Genomic DNA, 18,908 nt, shown 5'->3' with positions numbered 1-18,908 from the left:
TGGCCTTGTTTTGCGCTATGCAGGATTATTGCAGCTTTTTTGGAGCAGGGCAAAACATCAAGGCAGCTGCAGCTTTCACATTTTCAGTAGGTCTCATGTAAATATTATGGGACTGATAAGCAGAGATGGCTCACCACAAATTGAGCTTCAAAGCTAACAAGGCTACGTATATTGTGAGAAATTGTAGGAATGACTAATGGTGGTAGCTAAGAATGGCACAACAAGAAAAAATTGCCAGTTCAGAGCTAAACATGTGAAAGGGATTTTGGTATAATCAACAACCACAACCACAGGAACCTTAATATTTAATCCAAATTCTGTGTTTTATGAATTTCAGTGAAGTTTTGAATTTCATAAAAGGTGTAGCTGATAAGAAGGTAAAGAACTTATTGGTTCATGTGCAGGTTCTTACAGAGGCGATGGAATGACTTTTAAAATACCTGTCATATTTAATTACAAGGTATTATTCTAGTGCTGTGCTGAATATGTCTCCCACATTTTTCTGTTAAGGGGTGGAGGGAGGTGTTGAAAAATATTTCAGGGGAAGAAAATATTTCTGTGAAATACTCGTGGGCGAGATGCAGGGTTTGGGTTTTGCTTCCCTTACATTTGAGGAGGGCATGGGCTGCTAGTGATGAATGTCCTTCTTTCATTCTATGAATATTCTCTTTGGTGGTTTTTACTCTGCAGCATTCCCAGATGTCTGCTGCTTCAACGAAAGCCCAGAGAAAGACAAAATGAGGTTTTTCCACACATGGACTTTTTTTTAAAGATCAGGAAGCACAGACAACTGGTGTGGGGCCTGCAGAGTGCTGGATTTAGGACAAGAGAAGTATAGCTTTGGACAGACCCCACAGAAAAAGAATAAGCAGTCAAAATTTTGTAATCGCATCTGTTCTGCTAATGACCCCGTAAACATACATAGCAGTAAACACAGCAGCTCTGAGTGCTGAGCGATGCCTCATATCTGCAGTGCAGGATGAAAGTATCGTGTCACCAGTTCCCTGTTCCATTAAAAGCCAAGGATCCTGTTTCCAGTTTTCACGAGCAAATGCTATATTTCTTCCTCACACCATGTATGTCAGACTTGTCTCACTTCCTCCATACTAAGTAGATGCAAACCCAAACCTATACTATTTGCCACAGATGCAAAAGATGGCTTAAATCCTGTTCCTGTGAAATTAGATGTTATATTAGTTATGTAGCTGTACCCTTATGTGTAGAATTTGTTTGTTTGTTTGTTTGTTTGTTTGTTTGTTTGTTTGTTTACACAAATTGCCAGTGTAGGGGTTCCATTCTGGATCAAAACCTTAGTGCCACTCTCTGGCACACTAGGTTTGGCTTTTCTTGAGAAATGTCAGCTTTCCACTGGACCACATTAAGTTTGGACAAGGGATTCGGTGTGGTTACAGTAGCAACTGGAGGCAAATTAAATCCTATGCTTGTCAGATAATTGCACAGATTGTTTTCGAGCTTCAGTCGGTATTCAGAGTTGACTGACTCATGCGATGAGGTGTAGAAACACTTCTCTTCTCATTCTCCAAAGAACAGAGCCACTAGTGCTTGTAGGAATCATGGATTCATATAAGTTAGCAAAGGTCAACACCTTCTCAGAGGAGGACGTACAAGTGGTAAGGCATTTTGCTGCGTTTCTCCTGGTTATTCCTAAAGTATCCCCAAGAGCAATATTTCTAAAGTATCCCCAAGAGTGTTGCCTTCTAAAAAGGGGCAACCCTGCATTATTTGGCAGCGATCCTCCCATTGTAACAAACAGGCCCTCCACTTTCAGACTCTTCAACACTTCTTGAGATGCTTTTATGCTGACCGCTCTTTTAACTTCTTAGAATCAAGTGGATCTTAAGCCCTGCTCTTGTGAGCCACTAAACCACTCAATAAGTATTAAGATGCAGCAAAATAACCATTGGGCCTCAGCATGCTCTCTCGGCAAGGTGAGCGACTGCTACGTTAGGGAAGAGCAACCACCCCCAAATGGGCAGAAATGGAAACATATTAGAATCCACCCAGCAATGCACTATTCCAGAACCAGACATGGCGGCAGGAGAGTTCTGACCTCACATCACATAGGATACCACTGGGGTAGTGCTCCAGTCTGTGCCTTATCATATACCCAGGGTCAGAGTGCCAGAGGCATAAGGTAGGAATTGGAGGCTTCTTCGTGCTGAGGAACATGACCTCATTCCTGGGTAGTCATTATGTTGTATCAAGTGACGGCTAGTTCTCATAACCTTTTTGGCATGTAGGTGCCGATGTCTTAGCCATGATTTTCCTGTTCATGACAAGGTCATCTAAAAGTTTCATCACAAGCTCCGATCGTCAGCAAGCTTGCGTTCACCTTCGTTACTCAGCTCAACACCCGTTTGCCTGAGTTCACAAGAGGAGTTTTTTTTTAAGGCGACTGTGCAAGATGTGTTTCTTTCCCTGTCAATATAGCCAGCATCGCATGGCCAAGAACCCAGCATTATTCCATCTGGTAAGCAGGATTTGGCAGCAGCCCGGCTGTGCAGCCAGCACTGATCCTCTTAATCGGCCCGGACTAGCAGGGATTGGCACAATTCCAGTGTGGCTTTGCAGAAACTGGGCAAGAGACGGTTTCAGTTCACCCGACACTTGCAAATACTTCTGCCTGCGACAGCCCTGAGACTAAGCTGCCAGTTTGCAAATATTAAAACTTATCTCTGACAAAGAGGGGGCTCAACCATTCCACTTTTCCTCCTGATAACAGGACAAAAAGCACTGAGTTTAAACTGCAGAAGGATTGTCGTTAAGGGTCAACAACAAGGGGGAGATATTCTAATTGTTGAGATACTAACACGTTAAGCTCTTGGGGCCGAGTGGACCAAGGACGTTCTCCTGCATGAGCCCAATGAAATGAATGGAGCCTTGCAATGGGAGACTTGCAAAGCTCCCATTCATTTCAACAGAGTTTGGCAGGGGAAGTTCTCAGTGGATTGTGCCCTCGGGCTGTTCTCTACAGTCCCATCAGATTGTCCCCATGGTAGGAGGTACCGAGTTCTTTGGAGCATTATTTCAGATGAGTCCATAATCGGTCACCCTGGGAATGCTTCAGTAGAGCAGTGGTAATGCAGACAGGGTGTTCTTGTTCAAAGCCACCCAGAAGGTCCATACCCTGAGCTTAAAAGACAAGCATTGGACCTGGGAGACAAGGTGCCCCAAGTCCAACTCCAAGACCCATTTGGCTGAAATAAAGAGGCATTACACTCATTAACCCACATTGTTCACTAGGATTCTTGCTTTGTAAATCCTTAGCTTCAGTCTGCTGCATGAATGGCAGCAAACATGAAGACAAATGCTTTCACAAGGTTCTGCCACTGATTATCTCATTTTCAACTCATATGAGCAGCTGGCTCGTGTGATCAGCGCCCTGTTTGAAAAAGAGCAGGCAGCACAGAATGTAGCACCTTCTTCTATGATACAGAGAGCTCCATAACATTCCTTATAGACCACACATTACACACTCTTTGCATCTATAAAGTACATGCCTGAAAGAGACAGGAAGTGTAGGACAGGGTGTCTAAACCAGTAGTGTATTACATGGAAACCAGCTCTTGAGTGTCTCCAGAGATAGGTGTGGGTCAGAATATTGGTCTATCTAGTCATATATTAAACATTAAAGGCTTACATGCCTAAGGTCACTGCAGATTACCACCTTTGGAGATGATTAGCAGATGAGTATATTTGAGCATGATATTTGAGCTGTTTAGCATGCTGATCATGTTCAATATTTAGAGGGTAACTGACCAATGGGGAGGGGATTTAAAATGGGAGTCTGGAAAGTTTTAGAAATTCATAAGAAAGCTCTTCATGGTGCTGTGACAATTGGCCTGTCTTGTACCATGGGCTTTTTACGGTGACCAGATTGGTACACCACCAGGTTGGTCTATTTTTCATCTGTGTCACTTTGCATGCATTCACTCATAAACATGTTCTGTTTCTGCACCAAACTAGGGGTTTGCATTTAAGTGTGTATTTAAATGTAATTGCCTGCAAAAGGGCATTTGTAGGTACTGTATATGTGCTCTCATGGTGTACATTTTTTTTTTTAAAGTGCATTTATCTCAAAACAGTTGAGAGAGCTGGGTATGTTTAGGCTGGGAAAGAGGAGATATGATAGCCACCTTCAAATATCTCAAGGGCTGCCACATGGAAGATGGAGCAAGCTTGTTTTCTCCTGCTCTGGAGGGTAGAACTTGAACCAATGGCTTCAAGTTACAAGCAAGGAGATTCTGACTCAACGTCAGTTAGAACTTTAGGACAATAAAAGCTTTTCAATAGTGGAATGGTCTCCCTCAGGAGGCTGTGGACTCTACTTTCTTGGAAGTTTTTAAGCAGAGGTTTGTTGGCCATCTGTCATGGATGCTGTAGTTGAGATGCTTGCATTGCAGGGGGGTCAGACTAGATGACCCTCGGGGTCACTTCCAGCTCTTCAATTCTATGATACACGTTGGTCAAAATGCAGAGTCCCTTGAATTTCTGGCTCTTTCAACATGTCAGTGTCTGAGACCTGCTGCTTACATCCATTGGTTACAGGCAGCATCATTAGGCACACCAATTTGATGTCCAGCAAGGATTCATTGCCTGCAAAAAAAGAGTATGCACTGCTAAAACTCCATTACGCAGTGCAAACTTTGCTCTTGCTTCCTAGCCTGGGAATAGAATGGAGAAATGGTGTGTTGGACTGGCCAATCCAGTCTGCTCACCATGGAGATGTGTATGATCAAACCAGATTCATTCTACTCCAGTTCCTGCTCTGTTTGTTCCCCACCCTTCAGTCTGACTAATAATTTCTCCAGATCTATTTATCCTATTGAAAGTTTCTAGAGATAAGGAACATTTATTAACACTCTAATGCAGGGGTCAGCAAACATTTTCAGAAGGGGGCAGTCCACTGTCCCTCAGACCTTGGAGGGGGGCCAGACTATATTTTTTTGGGGGAAATGAATGAATTCCTATGCCCCACAAATAACCCAGAGATGCATTTTAAATAAAAGCATACATTCTACTCATGTAAAAACACTGATCCCCAGACCATCCGTGGGCTGGATTTAGAAGGCGATTGGGCTGGATCTGGCCCCCGGGCCTTAGTTTGCCTACCCATGCTCTAATGGCTTCTAAACTCATTACAGTTTCAGCACTACCTGCAGTGCACAAGAAGTGTGTATCTTCTCACAACACCTTTCAAATTGCAGCTTCTTTCCCATACCCATTACAAAGCAATAGAGCGTATTTGCTCCAATGGCATGTGCTGAAAAAGAGAAGGAATTACACACACACACACACACACACCCTAGTGACATTAGCCAACATTTTGCTTTGCACCATGAGTACTAGAAATTTACTTTTGGCGGGGAGGCCAATTTTCTAAGCATGCTCACTAAGAAATCATATCATTGACGGCTTTGGGGAGCATGAGTTTCCATGGCAGAAAGACATAAAATGGCCAGCTGCAATACTGGCAGCTTGGTAAACGAAAAACGGAGCACATCACTGTTTATTGTGTGCTATGGTGCTTGTCTGACAAAGGCGCCAGGGCTCTCCCTCCCAGCTGTAGCCAATTACACACCGTTGGACGGTCAACAGAGCCAGCCTCTCTGATGGCTGCAACATGCCCACTCTTGAGCATTTGCCCTCTGCACACATTTAAATTTGCTTTTGTGCTTCTCTCTTGCTGTTTATTTCAGTGCCTGATCATTGTTCTCATGTGCAAGAGAAAGTGGAGGAGAGGCTCTTTGTAATGGAAATGAGCATCCCGGCCAAAGGCACATTTTACATTCACATTAGGAAGCTGATTGAAGCTCAGAGCCTGATGTTGGGGTGGGGGAAGCTGTGTGTCTTGCTGCCGTGGTCCACAGTTCCTGTCACTATTCTCTATTAACTATGGTCAAGCTTGGATGAGCAGAAGAGAAACACTTCCCTTTCGGGGGGCTGATGGTATATGAGTCAGCATTTTTAAAGACATAGCAGGGTTTTTTTGCAACTGTTATATAAATATGTTGTTTTAAATGCCAGCAGATCTACATAGTTTAACAATTTTCTTGAGTAGCCATTCGTTTTAATGATTGCTTTTAAAAGTTTTTGCATTGCTTTATAAATATTTTAATAAGTTAATAAATAAGTGCATTTACCAAAAATCTTACCCTGTTACATCACAGTGACTGCATAAATACCATGCCTGTACCTACCTTCACACACACACACACACATATATTCTGTATGTTTGGTATTGGGTTTATGTCCTTTTCCCCTTACAGTTGTTTCATTTACTGACACTCTTTAGATTTAGGATGTAGTAAAGTAAATTCTACTCAGAGTAGACCTGCTGAAGTTAATGGGCTCCTTTGGGAGAAGGGGTGGGATATAAATTAAAATGAACCTAGGTTAACCATCTCCATTAATTTCAATGGGTCTACTCTGAGTACGGCCAACACTTAATACAACCCACAGTATTGTAAATAAGAGGAACTGCTTATTGATGGTCAGTTAACCTCTCCATCCTTTCCCACACTCCCATGGTTGGCTGAGATGGTGAGAAAATGTTTCTGAACCTCTGAACAGCAGAATCTGATGGCAATTGGAAAAAATGATTAACTTACACACAGAGACAGACACACAAATGGATGCAAATAAACAGGTAAGAGGCTTTTTGTGGTAGGCTAGGTGTGAGCTAGGAAGTCAAGGGTGAAGGGGCTCTCTTGATACTGAGCTCAGTCTTTGTTTCAACACACAAACCAACCTGGACACCACATTCAACCGCTCTGTCCTTTCTCCATTTGCCTTTTCAGTGGTAGCTTCCTATTTGTGGAATACTCTTCTGAGGGAAGCGCAGCAGGTGCCTTTGTTGTCTGTTTCTAGGCACCAGGCAAAGGCATTTTTATTTACAGCCAGGCATTTGGTCCTCAATTGTAACTAGCTATATCTGTGGCCTCATCTTATGTGCATCATTTTAAGTGGGGTGAGTAGGATTGTATATATTTCTATTTTGATTGTGCATGCAGTTTTGATGCACTTCAGTGTGAAAGGCAAATAACAACAACAACAACAATGTTGTCAATTGCGTATTATTTATGTGTTGGGCCCAAAGAAGTTGCAAAAAGCAATATATTTCTTTTTGCAATTTCGCTGCCAGAAGTGCCCAAACATTCAAGACTTCCCTAGCTGCCCAAAAATTACCGTGAATTTCTTAGCAGTAGCTGCTGGTCCAGTGTAAAGAATATTAAAGAGGATCTGAGAACAGCGAGAGTGTTGTTTTCTCAGTTGTCACCCTGTAAATGCAAAGCCCACCCTCACAGTAGCAGGGAACAGCTGCTCTGCTGGAAAAGACCATGTACTGGAAAAGACCGTGTACATCATCACTTCCTAATAATAGCAAAGGGCTTTAACCAAAGCCACAGGCTGATTGCAGGGTGCTCTTTCAATTTTGGGCTTGGAGCAAAAATCCCGAGCTATGCAAAGACGTGTACTCTTCTTAACACACGTCTTTCTTTTGTCGGGAAAAAGGTTATTAATTGCTGGAGAGCAATCATTTAAAGGAAAACAAAAGGCAAACAAGTTTTCTTAAACAGAGAGAAGATCAGCAGCTGTCAGCATTATCAAGTGAAGGCTTTGACAAGACGTACCCAAAGGTCTGTTAAAAACAAAAACAAAACCCCAGCCTGCTTCTACAAGATGAGCACCCCACGTTTCTGAATTATCCTAGCAAGGAAATTATATGCATTCGCCTGTTTTCCAGCATCTTAACGTGCATCTTTTGTTTAAAATCAGATATTTGAGATTTTGTAGCTGATGGTTTTTTTTCATTTGGCAAGGAGCAGACTGACGGCAGGAGAAAAGTCAAAAGTCAAAAGTGAATTAATAGCAACAGGGGTGCATTCACATGACTGGGTGCATTATTATTATTTTTCATTTGGTACAGCCCTGACAGGATTTTGCCACCTCTGAACACATGCAATCCTAGACACACTTACTTGGGAGCAATCAACATCTGACTCAATGGGTCTTACTCTTAGGAGATATGTATAGGTTGACTTGGTTGTTAACTCCCTGCATGTGAAACAAGTTGTTCCACAGGGAAAAGTCTGGCTAACATTATTTGTTCTGAAGGAGTGTCTCCACCCCCATTGTTCAGCCTGGACCCTGAGATCCAGCTTCAAGGGCTTTCTGGTGGTTCCCTCATTGTGAGAAGTGAGGTTACAGGGAACTAGACAGAGGGCCTTCTCGGTAGTGGCGCCCGCCCTGTGGAACGCCCTCCCTTCAGATGTCAAGGAAATAAGCAGCTATCTTATCTTTAAAAGACATCTGAAGGCAGCCCTGTTTAGGGAAGTTTTTCATATTTAATGCTGGATTGTTTATAACCCTCGATTGGAAACCGCCCAGAGTGGCTGGGGAAACCCAGCCAGATGGGCGGGGTATAAATAATACATTGTTGTTGTTGTTGTTGTTAATTTATTTAAACATTGGTGTCCTGCCCTCCTGGTACAAAAGCAGCACTCTGGGCACCTTGTGACATTTAAAATTACAATTTCATGAAAGCAACAATATAAAACAAGCAAACAAGGACAGAGGAACCAGTATAAACCAATCACAATGAGAATATCAGCTGCCAATTACACAAAAAAGCCTATTTTAATAAAACAGTCTTTAATAGCTAAACAACAAAAAATAAAACCCCCACACCAAACATTTCAGGCCAAGGTATTCCATGACAGGGTTCAGCCACTGAGAAGTCCCTCTCTTGCCACCCTAGGTGGAACAAAGCGAGAGGAGCCTCTACTTCTGATGTTAGGAAACAGGCAGGTTGATAGGGAAGCAGAAGAATACGGAATATTGTAAGCCTTAAACCTATACTTTAGGTCCAAAGGTATCCTGGATCTAAGTCACTTAAAGGCTTTAATCACAAATACTTTGAATTACAACCAGAAACATATTTGCAACCAGTTCTTCTCCCTAAGTTGGCAGGAATGCCAACTTGAATAAAACATTGGGGGGCAGGTAAGCCCCATAATCAATCACATGACATGCCACACGCACACCATTTGAATGACAATGCCCATCAACCTGGGGGGGCAGTCCCCTCAAATATTTTATGGGGGAGGCTGAAGGGACCTTGGCCCCTAGGAGTTGGCTCCTAGGAATGACAGGTTTGCACATGCAAGCAGAATTCAATATGAGGTTTTATAGATGTAAGCTATTGGCAAGGTTGTATTATTTTCCTTTATTGTACAATTCCCAGTATTAGGTATCATTATCATCATCAGGTGATACACTCAGATTTGTGATCTCTCTCACACACACACACACACATATATATATATATATATATATGCTTTCGTAGATTTTCATGGGTACAGGAATGCAGGTTTTGGTGTCTTCGGGTGTCTTCCCGTGTAAGAGTCGGGGTGTCTGGGCGACGTTTCGACGAGGTCTCACTCGTCATCTTCAGGCTGGTGCTTTCGGCTTCTTGTTATATATAGTCATGCTGTAATCTTGGGATAATCTGTACCCCATACTTTTGCTAAATGTATGAATTAGTACTAAGGCTTTTACAGACACTGGGTTGTATCCATAGTTACAGTACATACTCAGAGTAGACACATTGAAATGAATGAGCATAGCGAACAGGGCCAGTAATTTCAATGGGTTTACTCCGAGTAGAATTTAGTTGGGTTAGAACCCATCACTTTAATATTTCTAAACATTTCCACAGCTCTTTGCACTAGAAATGAGTTAGGTTTTTTTTTCTTAAAAGAAAGCAGACAGTTTCAGCAAATCAAAATCCTACATAATTGTCCAGATTTATATAAGAAATTCTACCTACATTGGCAACAACCACTGTTACATGCATATTTTAGTTGTGGTTCCTTGTGATGGAACACTCCAATATTAAAATATTTGGTCTCTCGTTTATCTTAGACCTATGACAGAATAGATGTAGTAATCCATCACGTATTATCTCTTTTTTAAAAAAATCCTTCACTAACATTTCAGATGCATCAACTTGGGCTCTAAAGAATTATATAACTAATATCTGACTATCTTAACACAGTGATGACAAAAATTATTGACTGGGCCTTTCTTTGAAAAAGAACAGATTACAAAATCAGATCATATCGTAAACTGAAAATGTGTGACTGTGATCCAGAAATGCTCCCTGCTTCCCTGGAGCCCTGAATGATGCAACAAACTCAGGAAAGATACTACTATGCATTTTCATTAGGTACACAGTAGAAGTGACTATTTCAGGTAAGCAAAATAGGTAACTACCCTCATCCTAAAGCAGTTAGAAGCAGCACCCCATAAGGATATGTTTTGGGCTAGCAGCTGATCCCTCTAGTCTTCTTCAGATATTTCTGCCATCCCCTTCACTCCTTCATGAGAGGGAATTCTGGCCTTTGCCCCACCTCTCTGAACCATCCCACTGGCCTCAGCACCCCTGATAAGATTTCTCATGACTTTTGGCCATTTCTGCCCACTCCTAACATGGCCATGTCTCGGTCATTCTTGAAGACAATATAGAGTGACACCCTTGTCAACCAATCCCTAGCCCCATACCAAAGCCAAACTGCTCACTTCTCATTTTCTGCCAGCATCCATGGCTGATAACATTTCTGAGTATCACCAGACATGACTAAGACAAACTGATGATTCAATTGTGTGGGGCCAAAGTATAGAAAGGGGGCACTCCAAGCTCCAAGCTCCCAGGCACAGTGAGCTGCTTTATTATATATTTATATTATTAATATTTTCTAATCGTATAGTTAAAGCTATGATTTTCCCAGTAGCAATGTATGGAAGTGAGAGCTGGACCATAAAGAAGGCTGATCGCCGAAGAATGTGTGCTTTTGAATTCTGGTGCTGGAGGATACTCTAGAGAGTCCCACGGACTGCAAGAAGATCAAACCTATCAATTCTTAAGGAAATCAGCCCTGAGTGCTCACTGGAAGGACAGATCATGAAGCTGAGGCTCCACTACTTTGGCCACCTCATGAGAAGAGAAGACTCCCTGGAAAAGACCCTGATGTTGGGAAACACACAAGGAGAAGGGGATGACAGAGGACGAGATGGTTGGACAATGTTCTCGAAGCTACCAGCATGAGTTTGACCAAACTGCGGGAGGCAATGGAAGACAGGAGTGCCTGGTGTGCTCTGGTCCATGGGGTCACGAAGAGTCGGACACCACTAAACGACTAAACAACAACAATCGTATTACTGGGGGGTGGCAGCAGCCTCAGGAAAACAATGTGTACAGAACACATTGCAATATTGTCTCATTTATGGACAATATTGGAGTGAGAAACATTAGTCTGAGAGAGACAGAATGACTTTCACAGCACCATCTAGATCAGGGATAGGGTTATTTAACTGGCCTACGAGCCACCCCCGAACCGAGCCGCCCATTCAGCAAGTCTCCGCGCACTGCACTAAATCAGATTACCAAAATGTTCATGCTCCACAAGCAGGAAGTTTGGGAGAGGGATATCTGGGTGCCATTGGCTTAATTGCTGTGACATCACCAATGGATAAAGCAAATTGGAATCCAGGAGGTGACTTGTAAGTGTAATTGGGGAGATTTCAAAATTCTAATGTCAAGGTCTATTAATTACTTTTGTTACAGCAGGTATTTCTGTTCACTGCATATTTTTGAATGATACCTCGTTGTTACAAGTGAAGCATTTTATTAAAAACAAAGAGACACATGATGCCTAGTCTATAAAAATATGAAGATTCCTCTTGCCCAAAATGTTGGGCCCTAATCTCTGTCTGAAAAAAAATTGTAAATTCTTCCAGCCAACGTTAGCAAACAATTTAAACTACATGGGGCAGGGAAGGAGAAAGAAAGGTAGTTTGAAGATACAGCCCAATAAACACTCTGTATTTTCTCTAAATGTATGAGTACATGTGACTATATATAAAAATCTGCAACAGATTACATTTTACAATTAATACATAAAAGGGGTTAACCAGGTTATCTGGAACTACAAATCATCATCATCATCATCATCCACCCATCTGACTGGGTTGCCCCAGCCACTCTGGGTGGCTTCCAGCAAAATATAAAAAACACAAATAATAATAATAATAACCATGGTGATGGTGTCAGCCACACATCTCCCTTATTCCCATACAACCTGTGAGATGGGGCATTATTTTACGAGTAAAACCTTTGGATCGTAGACACCACACACACCCTGCAACAAAGCACATGCCACAGACTATCCTATTGGCTCTAGTGGAGTGATTCTTTCAAGGTTAACTTCTGCCGGTGGTGCAGCCAAAGAAAAAAAACCCTGTGGGTACCAAGGAAGCTCTCTACAGATGCACGTATCCATGCCACACGGGCAACCTTCGAAAGTAATATATAAGAGCGCAAAGGGGCATCTGGTGAGTTGGAGAGGTACTGAGTGGTCGCCCTCCCCAAAAGCAGCATTTTTGCCACTTACCAGGATGGGCCACCAGGTGACTGAGAGGTCAGGGCTGGATGGGCACACCAATTGCATGGATTCTGAGGTGTGGCTGGGCATTCCCAACCTCAGCACCAGTGTGCTCCTCCATTGCATCAGTAAGCACACCACCTGTTCCTGGGAGAGGGGCACTGCACCCCCCTGACACATACACCCCCTGATCTCTCTTCACCCAGTTGCTCCAAACATTTTTCTCCCACCTTGGCTTTGATACTAGAAGTGAGCGAGGAATAGTGTCTAAGCCACAGGCTGAGGGGAAAGGAGGCAGGAAAGAGGATTTAGCACATCTTTCCTATGCGCTTCTTTTAGTGCTCAGTCAGATCCAACCACTTCCAACTGTTAGATAGAGAGTTAGAGAGATTATAGTCTTTCACCATAAATGTGTGACATGTCCTCCCTAGTGCGGTGTGCTTTTTTCCTTGTTGTTAACTTTTAGGAAGAATTTGAAAATGCTCCTTCGTGGCTGTTCCTGGCTACCTCGAGATCATTGGATAGAAATAGGTTTTTCATTGCAGTCCCTTTTAGAAGTTTCTAACTGTAATTGTTTTTGGAATGTTTTAATCCATTTTAGAATATTTTTGTTCTGGGTTTGCAAATTATGTATTTGTTGAATTGTATATCCTTGGGGAGGATGGGGAAGATATAAATTCTAATAATAATAATAATAATAATAATAATAATAATAATAATACAGTGGTACCTGAGGTTACATATGCTTCAGGTTACATACTCCGCTAACCCAGAAATAGAGCTTCAGTTTAAGAACTTTGCTTCAGGTTGAGAAGAGAAATCGTGCTCCGGCAGCGCAGCAACAGCAGGAGGCCCCATTAGCTAAAGTGGTGCTTCAGGTTAAGAACAGCTTCAGGTTAAGTACGGACCTCAGGAACGAATTAAGTACTTAACCCGAGGTACCACTGTAGTCACATATTAACCACGGTGACAACATACATGTTATATCAGTTCCACAGAAGAAGCCATCCTAATTCAGCAAAATCAGATTAAGATTAATACACTTGCCCCCCATCTGTGAACAAGGCAGGCATGTGGGGGAGGAAACCCTGCCACTGTCCTGCATAGTTCAACCCTTAAAACTAATTCAGTTGTGTCACAAATTGTCAGCCTTATATTTGAGTCCTTAGAATCATGACCAACTAAATACAAATAGGTCATTGTATCAAAATATCCCCTTAGGGTCAAAACTATTAAGGGAGCAGGTGCCTGAGCTTAGTTTAGAGCTTACAGAAAACTCGTGATCAAATGCAGGTCTAACAGATGAAAGGCAGCATAGGTGTTACGCTTTTGGAGGTCAGGGCCAGGCTCCAACAGAACTGCACAACTAGTTCCCCACACCCTAAAGGGCTTTGGACTCGTGTTTCATGCACATCCTCCTCACACCAGACAAGTTGTGAGTCTAAGGGGATGTCCGAAAGCACTGCTTTGAAGCAGGACTCTCAGTGGCACCTCTCTGTTGATATCCCACTCGTGGGCTTCCTGTAGGCATGTGGCTGGTGGTTGGGAGAAGGGGATGCTAGACAAGATAGGTCAGGTCTGATCTAGCAAGGCTCTTCTTAATTGGATCTAATCTTATAAATCCAATCTGCACAATCCCACCACCAGCCCTTGGCACCTCGGATAACTGCTGAGCATCCCCACTTGTGGGTGCCTTCTGCCAATCGGGCCCGCCTACCCACCTGTGCACCCTTGGGCCCATTTTACCTCGTGAAACGGAACAGCAGCCAAAACGATCACAGGGCACTGAACGACATTTGAAATGGTAGTTCCTTGTTACAGATCATGGCGCAACTGCAGCCCACTGCCACTAACATGCCCAAAGAGCAGCCAGCAATGCTGCAGCAGCCCATTAGGCAAATGGTTTGCGGCTCAGATATAGAGCCAGCTCTGATTGTGACCACAACAGGGCTAATGGATCATTGTGCAAAAGAAAGCATCTCCGTGCATTATTTTATGCCATGGCAACGAAGCAAATCATCTATGTAACCAGAGCAGGCACCATTACAGGCTGCTTGCTTTAAACCTGCAAAAAGATAGCTGAAATCTCTGAGGTAATGGAGATTGTTAGATTTCATCTGCAATATACATTTCTACACTTGTAGACTTCTGGTCAAAACATACACCGGTAACAGATAGGAAACTGCAGAATCTAGATCAGGGGTACAGAACCTGTGGCCTTCCAGATGCTGTTGGACTACAACTCCCAGCATGCTTAGCTATTGAGCCTACTTGTTGGGGCCGATAGGAGTCAGAGTCCAACAACTTCCAGAGGGCCACAGGTTTCCCATCCCTGGCCTAGATGTTGGTTAATAACAAAACAAAACAAAATTGATTATTGCTTTTCCCAGAGCAACCAAAACACAGATCTTTACATTGTGTGTTTTCTTTATGACTGAAATATAACAAAATCCTAAATACATTCTGCTATATTCCTCTCATGCATGAGTCAACAGCTGCAGACCTCTGAAGCAAACCTGGACCCCTAAGGATGCTGCTACCTGCCCCTTCACAAGTTACCAATCTAAAGGTGAAAGATAAGCTGGTCTCTGTGGCAACAGAACTTGGTGGCATAGCGTACTAGATGGTCTTCCCACCTCTTCTCCCACCTCAAAGTGTCCCCTGGACAGACGAATTCTTTACCAGAGCTCTGTTATGACTAATATAATTGTTTTAAAGGATTATGGGCCTTTAAAAACACTTCAAACATTTCCCAACTATCGTCAAAACCCATTTAAACTCTCAGGAGTATACAACCACTATGCAGGTTTATTGCTAAACTTCTACAGTGAAATTAAATAGGAAGTGATCAAAGTCCAACTATGCTCCACATTTTAGGCATCAGGAATGAGCTGTTTCACCTGTAAGGAACTGCTTCACCTATACTTAGTAGTTATGACTTTCATACTATTTTGGTAATACACTTAGTATGTAAGACTACGGTAATTACATTTCCCTCAAGCTAACTTCTCTGGAAACATATATATACATATATATATATATACACACATTTTATTTAAAGTAGTATGGAAGCATAAAATTAACCACAGGGACAGATTTTGAAAAAGTTATTAACAGCATCTCCTTCTCTGAAGAGATAGGGACATCTTTTGTGGAAACTATCATTGAAAGAGATTTTACAATACTTTTTTAAAAGGAAGGAAGTGTAAGGTGCAACCTCACCTGCTTGGTATTGTCTTTAAGCAGCCTTTGATATACTTGTCTGTAACACCTTCCTGGACTTTATCTGTAACTTCTCCCTGGGCTTTATTCTCTTCCGCTGGTGGCGCAGTTTCCTTTTTGTGGCAGATCAAAATATAGTTACGATTGTCATTGTTTGCCCAAAATATTCCCACCGATGTCTCATAGCGGATGCAAAATTCAACCTTAGCGTCCTCTCTCTGATAAGGAGGAACCAATGAAATCTTGAACAAGAACTGGTCAGTCTCGCCATCACAAGAATTAGGCACATAATCTCCTAAGATGTCATAATAAGTCTGCCAGTTGTCCAAAGACATTCGGACATAGACCAGCTTTTCGAAGGATACATTCAGAACACGGATGGTGCCCTTCATACATGTTATCCCTGGCAGGAACTCGACAGACTCTAGCCATACTTTCTGTGCACGCACTTTTTGCAAAAGCTCTTCTTGTGTGGCAGGCAGTATAAACAGTGGAGATAAATAAAATTCCTCCACAGGCACAACTTCATCTTCTAAGTCGTCATTTGGTAATGTAATTGGAACATCCCAGGTATCAAACTCCTTAACGGATACAAGGTCAAAACCAAATGCATCAGCAAATGAAACTTTTCTTGCAATGGTGGATGGGGTTTCTGCTTCCATTTCTTCAGAAGAATCTGAATTCCGCCTCCGGGGGCTGGGGGAGAAGCGGTGCTGCAGTGTAGCTTTAACATCTTCATCTTCTGAGAGAGAATCGCTTAAAGTGGGAACTTCTAATAAGTTCTCCCTACTAATCTGACCAGGTTCTTCAAAAGACTCCATTGGGTTCTCTGATATAAACCGAAAGAGACCCGTCTGAGTAGTGGCAGCTGATATTTGAGACCTGTGATTTGAAACAAGGATTAATATTACAGTTGACATTGCAGAAGGGACTCTGCTCTATTAATAGAAGCAATGGCTTTTTAACTATGCTTGCCTGTTCTCCAAAGGCCTTCAGTCTGATAGCATTACTGTGAAAACATCCATTTTGAAACAGATGTCAACCAGCCAACAACTTTAAACCTGAACCCACTTTCATCATGAAAGCAAACATGAAAACATACGTATTCATAATATACTAAGTTGACATTCCAAGTGATAGAAAGCAACCATAGATTCCTGATCTGGGATGTTTATTTTGTTATCTTGAGGATTCCTATATTGTATGAGATTTCTATGCTATGCACAAAATAGGCAGTTTGACTTGCCTTGCATACGTTTTTTTTTAAGGGCAGGGAGCCAGTATCTGCCCTCTGTGAACCATGTTAATCAACACTTTGCAGACAGATCATAGAATCATAGAATCATAGAATTGGAATAGACCACAAGGGCCATCGAGTCCAACCCCCTGCCAAGCAGGAAACGCCATCAGAGCACTCCTGACATATGGTTGTCAAGCCTCTGCTTAAAGACCTCCAAAGTAGGAGACTCCACCACACTCCTTGGCAGCAAATTCCAGTGTCGAACAGCTCTTACTGTCAGGAAGTTCTTCCTAATGTTTAGGTGGGATCTTCTTTCTTGTAGTTTGGATCCATTGCTCCGTGTCCGCTTCTCTGGAGCAGCAGAAAACAACCTTTCTCCCTCCTCTATATGACATCCTTTTATATATTTGAACATGGCTATCATATCACCCCTTAACCTCCTCTTCTCCAGGCTAAACATGCCCAGCTCCCTTAGCCGTTCCTCATAAGGCATCGTTTCCAGGCCTTTGACCATTTTGGTTGCCCTCCTCTGGACACGTTCCAGTTTGTCAGTGTCCTTCTTGAACTGTGGTGCCCAGAACTGGACACAGTACTCCAGGTGAGGTCTGACCAGAGCAGAATACAGTGGCACTATTACTTCCCTTGATCTAGATGCTATACTCCCATTGATGCAGCCCAGAATTGCATTGGCTTTTTTAGCTGCCGCGTCACACTGTTGGCTCACGTCAAGTTTGTGGTCAACCAAGACTCCTAGATCCTTTTCACATGTACTGCTCTCAAGCCAGGTGTCCCCCATCTTGTATTTGTGCCTCTCATTTTTTTTGCCCAAGTGCAATACTTTACATTTCTCCCTGTTAAAGTTCATCTTGTTTGTTTTGGCCCAGTTCTCTAATCTGTCAAGGTCGTTTTGAAGTGTGATCCTGTCCTCTGGGGTGTTAGCCACCCCCACCCCCCAGTTTGGTGTCATCTGCAAATTTGATCAGGATGCCCTTGAGTCCATCATCCAAGTCATTGATAAAGATGTTGAATAAGACCGGGCCCAAGACAGAACCCTGTGGCACCCCACTAGTCACTCTTCTCCAGGATGAAGAGGAACCATTGATGAGCACCCTTTGGGTTCAGTCAGTCAGCCAGTTACAAATCCACTGAGTGGTAGCATGGTCAAGACCGCATTTTACCAGCTTCTTTACAAGCTGGGGCACCTTGTCGAATGCCTTGCTGAAATCAAGGTAGGCTACATCCACTGCGTTCCCTTCATCTACCAGACTTGTAATTCTGTCAAAAAACGAGATCAGGTTAGTCTGACATGACTTATTTTTCAGAAATCCATGCTGACTATTGGTGATCACAGCATTCCTTTCTAGGTGCTCACAGACTGTTTGCTTAATGATCTGCTCCAGAATCTTCCCTGGTATTGATCCTAGGGTTGTAATCAGTTAATCTGGTTTAATTTGGCATTGATGCCACTCCTTGTCTCTGTCATTCCTATAGCTGCCTTAAGTTTCATTTAATATCCTTTCTATATAGTTTTTGCCCTGTGGTTTAATGCATAGTGTCCTGAAAATCCACAATACTTTCAGCTTAAATGCTTTTCAAAAGGTAAGATTCTAACAAATGCATTTTTTTCAGCAGGAACTCAATGGAACTCAGTTCCAGCACCTCTCAGGTGGGTTCCATTGCCGTTCTAAGAGAACAACAGTGGTGTTCATGGTGTTCATTTTCTTTTTTCTAGAAAAACAGCACTGATTCTAACCCTTACACTTGAAGCAAAGGGTGAAACTGCCTCGTGTCAAAACAAATGAAGTATTGTGGGGAAGATGGAAGGAGGGAGAGAGGGCCAGCGGGGAATGTTGTAGGATTTTAATAAAAGGTTATGATCAGTGCCAGCTAGCAATTGCAAAACAGATGTGTCCTATGTGGCGCAAGTGTGGCAAATCTGCCCTGCTATGGGGCCTGTCAGATATAATCCCATTATAACT

General features: G+C 42.7%; 1 protein-coding gene across 1 annotated transcript in view; it reads right to left on the bottom strand.

Annotated features, from left to right (window-relative positions):
* The window catches only part of PPP1R3A (protein phosphatase 1 regulatory subunit 3A), a 30,099-nt gene extending 13,544 nt beyond the window's left edge, over nt 1-16,555 (bottom strand). Inside the window, exon 1 of the mRNA XM_082239503.1 lies at nt 15,690-16,555. Within this exon, the coding sequence (XP_082095629.1) occupies nt 15,690-16,510 (821 nt within the window). The 5' untranslated portion in view covers nt 16,511-16,555. The remainder of the gene's footprint in view (nt 1-15,689) is intronic.
* Between the last annotated feature and the right edge of the window lie 2,353 nt (nt 16,556-18,908).

The sequence above is a fragment of the Podarcis vaucheri genome (genome assembly GCF_965113315.1).
Source record: "Podarcis vaucheri genome assembly, chromosome: 10".
Classification (NCBI taxonomy): Eukaryota; Metazoa; Chordata; class Lepidosauria; order Squamata; family Lacertidae; genus Podarcis; species Podarcis vaucheri.
This window is presented reverse-complemented; position numbering and strand designations above follow the sequence as displayed.